The sequence below is a fragment of the Ptychodera flava genome, unplaced genomic scaffold (genome assembly GCF_041260155.1).
Source record: "Ptychodera flava strain L36383 unplaced genomic scaffold, AS_Pfla_20210202 Scaffold_58__1_contigs__length_828623_pilon, whole genome shotgun sequence".
NCBI lineage: Eukaryota > Metazoa > Hemichordata > Enteropneusta > Ptychoderidae > Ptychodera > Ptychodera flava.
The window spans coordinates 765,360-770,712 of NW_027248380.1; the positions used below are offsets into that span (position 1 = coordinate 765,360).

The 5,353-nt window shown below is 37.4% G+C and overlaps 1 protein-coding gene across 1 annotated transcript; it reads right to left on the reverse strand.

Moving 5' to 3' along the window:
• Window positions 1-1,298: 1,298 nt before the first annotated feature.
• LOC139128540 (carbohydrate sulfotransferase 1-like) lies at window positions 1,299-2,429 on the reverse strand. The gene has a single exon (XM_070694304.1). It carries the CDS (start codon window positions 2,427-2,429, stop codon window positions 1,299-1,301), a length of 1,131 nt encoding a protein of 376 aa, XP_070550405.1.
• Window positions 2,430-5,353: the final 2,924 nt, after the last annotated feature.

Genomic DNA, 5,353 nt, shown 5'->3' on the forward strand with positions numbered 1-5,353 from the left:
TTTACTGTCACATTTACTATCTTCTCTTCACAAAATTACATGTATCATTTATTAGACAGCAGCCCGTAATAGTTTTTGATAATGCAATGTACAAATGAGTTCACAGGGCTAGGCTCGACTAGCGCATGGCTATATTCCTAGCTCCTTATTGTCACTGTATTCTGCGGAATTTGAATTGTATTATGATTCTTTACGCTTAAATATGACAATAAAATGATGATGATGATGATGATGATGATGATGATGATGATGATGATGAGTTCATGAAGCATTCGAACATTTTACCTGCTATCGTATATAAGACAAATTGATTAAAACGGTTAAATGAATCGCTAAACTAAGCTTCAGACAGTATTTCTGGCGTTTTATAATTAAATGATTATGCAACCTGATTTTTGACGGAACTATCATTACAATCTAATATGCTGTGAACGATAATGTGACATAAAATGGAAAAACACACGAGAGTCTATGTCATACCAGGCTATAAAGACAATGAGAAGATGACATCAAGCTTGCTGTAAATTTTGAGATGGCGTCGCACAGCTATTTAGCTCAGCCAAAGATTCAGTAAATGTTAAGTAATTTGTGAAACAAAGATTGAAATATTTGTTGGGTTCACCTTGGAGCTTGTCAAGCAGTCATAAGTTGGGTGAGAAAGAAGTGTAAATGTATCCAAATTTATGCTAAATACCCGATTACCTGGCTTGTCTTTTTCCCAATTTAAGACTTAAAACCAACTTAACTCCATTCTGCCTAGGTAAAATGTTTTGTTTGACAATTAGATTATTACATTATCAATTAGAGATAGTTTAGCTTTGCTTACCATAATTTTAATCACTGTATTTGATTGGCAGTCTTTCAACCCCTGCCATTGTAAAATGAGGACAGATAATGCAAAGATAGTCGTTTGTTCTATAATATATACTTGTTTTTCAAGCGAAACATTCACTTTCAGAAAATACCATTAAGTTTTGTACTTAAATTTATTTATCATTTATACCAAAATTTAGGTTTTCTACACCAATCATCTAACCGCTTAGACCTTAGAGTAAACTGTTGCTACCCTACTAAATTTCAACATCACTGCTTTATGAAAATATATACTATAAGGGGGTGTTGGGTCCTGGTCATCTTTGATGAGAAATATTGCTTCGAAAAAAATGTGTTGGTGCCGTGCAACTCCACCTTAGGAGTAGTAATAATTCGTAGTGAAAACAAAGCTAACAGAACATATGTGGCTGAAATGAGATGATTCTGGTGGCAGGAACAGCTATCCTTAACAAGACATTGACAAATTAGGGTAGATTATAGTTCGGTATGATTTCATCCCTTGGCATTGGTCGGTACCAAGAATTCTTAGCCTTCTCAAATTCCTTCTTATTATTGATCACCAACCATCCAAATTCATTGTATATATGTTCTGGGCAGTAATCTTGTAATTCTCTCATTCTCTCATAGCTATGGGTAATCAGCCAGTTTCTTGCTGATTCATTGTGGCTTTGGGAAATCGGGGAGCTAGGAGAGGGCGCAGCGATTCCAACGAAGTCATAGATTGCCTGGTCGATGGTTCCCGGGAACAGACACTTATCATCAAAACGAACCAACATGGAGTTCTCCCTAAACCACTTTGGACCATCCTTTAGTAAATTAAACACCTTGTCTAGCCATGCACAGTGTTCTTTCACTATTTTTGCAACGGGAAAATATTTATCGCTTTCTTCATTATTTAAATTTGCCAAAATTGGTCCCCATCGACGCAGTCGAGAGGTGATAAGCCCCCTGGGGTCTCGAGCCAAAAACACAAATTTTACATTGTACTTCTGAAAAGTGGGCAGGCATGGCGTAATGTCACTGAAGCGAAGAACTTTGGCGATGATATTATGTTTTGATCGACAGAATTTCGATAGTACAGCTGTAGTTATTGGATAATTGAGATTCCCAAAGCTTCTTCGACCAGGATGAACTCCTTTTAGATTCAGTTGATCAACATAGTAGCCATGCGAGGAAAAATCACAGCTAAACATATCTCCTAGAAACTGGCAGAGCTGTGGCTGCATTTCTGCGAGGTAATCGGCACTGTCAATGTATGTGTGTTTGTGAAATACTGTTTTGCACAGCATGTGTCCAGGCTCTCGAACGTAGAAAGTATCGTCTCGTTTAGAAAATAGCATGCCGGTTGCAGAAGAAGCGGAAGACATACGTCCAATTATAAGTAAATTCATCTTGGCGTCACTTCGATTCGAGTCAGCTTTTTTGGACGATACATCCTTTGCAAATGTCTCTGAATTCACTGAGGCTTCAACAAATACTCTGTTGCCTTCAATCGCTGCTCCGGTTTGTTTTTTGGATGACTTGGGAGCTGGATGTGGCTCGTTTTGACCGGAAGGTTGAACACGAAATCTTTTCTCTGAACGTTTGGCCCACATTGAATAATAATATGGTGTAGTGATCATCACTACGGCTACCAGTATGGTTACGCCAACATACTTTTGCACTGTGTGTAATTAAAAAACAGATATATATATATTTCATAAAGTGACTATGTAACATATGGTCTCTTTTGATTGTCATAACACGTACATACCTATTTACCTAAACTGTTAAGCGTGTTATGCTAAAACAACTCTGCCTGACCCCTGAACTGGGCAAAATCTAACCATGTAAAAATCAAAAGTAACTGCGTGTCATAGAACGTAAGTCTTGCTTGTGAACCATCAATGAGGGGATGAATAATCCGCACTTTTTCATGTGGTACACATTGCTAAAAATTGCAAATTGCAATTTGTATTCGGTCCCTTTTGCAAAATCTGTTAATGAAGTTTACATCTAAGGCAATTTTTTTCTTCACGAACGATTTTTCTGACAAGTTTCATATTTTTTTATGCATATACCTTAACCGTTAATCGCAATTTCTAAAAAACTAATGAAACCTGCAGACTCGTATATATTAGAATTAGTTTATTTAAAAACATAGTGATCACGATGAGATAACTTTATTATTTGATATACCGTCTATCAAGCGTCAATGTGACACTACTTTCTAAATTCACATATCATATTAGTTTTGGATCAAGTATACAGTTGCATTAGATTACATTCAATTTCAATTGCAACCTACAACAGAATAATCCATCAAAATTTTACAACCTCGTTCTACCGGTTTCAGGAAAAAAATTCTTCATGGATAAACTACCGCCATATTTATGAAAGAAGTTGCGAGTCATCGTTAGAAACAGTAATGAATTTGCATTCTGTCAGGAAACGTGTGTGCCATTACCAGTAAATCAGGTAAGACTTCAACGATAGTGTCATTATGAGTAAGCTTTTGACCCAGTCGAAATATACTCAGGCCAATTTGACTTGTGGCGAAACTACCTCTGGGCAGAGGAGATTTTTGGCCAACATAGCAATAAAACCGCATGCACATTTCCATGCATGCCTGTAAGAGGGTCTGCTCAGTACCTGTAACAGTCCCGAAGAAATGACCTGTGTTACAGGACCTGTAAAAATCGGCCAGGTATCAGGGGTGAATGAACGGGTCTGTGTCGGTCTGGTATTAAGGGAATTTATACAGTAATGTAATTCCTGATTGTATCCACTGCTGTGACTGAAACACTGGTGTACAAACAGTGATGTGCCAGTGTTGAATTTACATGGTCTGTTACAGAGTCTGAAACTTTGTCAGGTTTCAGGGGTGTATATTTTCAGAAAAATTGGCCAATTCTAATGACGAAAATGAGTGCACATTTAAAAAAGTCATAGTCTCTGACTGTCTACAGTCCTAAAATATACAGTGATTTAACGGGCAGAAATGTCAGTACCTGTCAAGTCACTGTGTCTGAAGCACTGTATTGAACCATATAATCACAGCACTGGCCACAAATCTGTACATCGGCCACTGTATCAGAAATGGGACGTCTTTTCTGACACAGACCTGTGCCACATGGTCGTGTCAGGGTCTGTGCATGGCCTGACAAAGGAGCAAGTGTAGTTTAGCTGTGGTATTATTTGCCTTGGCCACTTTAATGGCCAATTTCCATCACGCCGAGTTGGCTGGGGGTCATGGCTTTGGGTTATAAGGAGTATTTTGCTAAAAGATCCGATCATAATAACCCCTACTGTGCAAAAAGAAAGATGGGCATAAATGGTGAACCAATTGAAGCGAAAGCTATTGTACGGGGTTAGCGATTGAACCACGGCAATTTGTCAAAAACTTTACTTGGACCAAATCAACTCAGAGGAAAAAAAAACAAAACTTGACTGGGCAAATTACTAAGTCAATTAAAACCGATTTGGCCAAAAACAAGTTCAGCCCAAAGAAACTTTACCTAATACCAAGGTTATGATAAACACTATAAAATAAAATATAATTAGAACCAGCTAGACTATTTACAAATATTTCAAACCGCGTGGAATTAGCCAAAGAGGAAATGCAGCGGGTGCGAGCAGTTGCTTAATCTGATGGAGTGGAGAATGGTGCAAGTTTGAGCCATTTCCATAAACCAAACTAAACCCCTCGTACGCGTCATACAATGAATAAACAAGCAACCGGCAAGGTTTTTGAACACAGGAATCGTTTAATTAACATTGTAGTATAAGCAGGACAATCTCAAGAAGGACAATCTCAGTTAAAAGTTAGCCATCTGTACCAAGTAAATTATTCAGAAATTTGATATATCAAAGCTCTTGTTGTCAGATTTTTGTCTGAAATATTATTGGCTTTACGCTATCTTAAATATTCAGTTCCTCAGAGCAATTCATACATCAAGAACAAAAGTTTTCAAGTGTTGGTCATACTTTGCTTATTGAATCTCTAAAAATGTACCTTACAGGCACCATGTCTAATACAGTAATGTTGAACGATTGTTAACACGTCTACAAAACACAAAACATACATAAAGATGAGAATTTTTCTACGAATTTCACAATACGAGGTAGTGAAGAGAAAGATGAGTGGAACACATCCTGCCTTAGAGAATGTAATCGCATATTTCGAAAGTTTTAAATCCTTGAAATGGCAGAAAGGCGGTCTGTCAGAAAACCAAGAAAGAGATGGAAAGACTAATTTATCGTATGGAGATTTTTTAACAATTCATACCTCTTAGTTATTAATCAGTTTTAGTAAGCAATGCGAACTGCACCAATTTTCACTCCATCACTGAAGGAACAAATATTTGAAAATAGGAGACATACGTACCTGCCATCACACTGTCGTCTGTTGCCGGTAGCGAATCTCTATTCTCTGATTCCACATAATTTAATAAACTCAAGCAAAGGCCTGTTTTATGCCCGATTTCCTTCAAAACCACACGTGGAAAGCAATGGTCAACCAGGTACTATATTGTATAAA

Coding starts and splice junctions, on each gene's coding strand:
- LOC139128540 (XM_070694304.1), bottom strand. CDS start 2,429: ATGTGGGCCAAACGTTCAGAGAAAAGATTTCGTGTTCAACCTTCCGGT.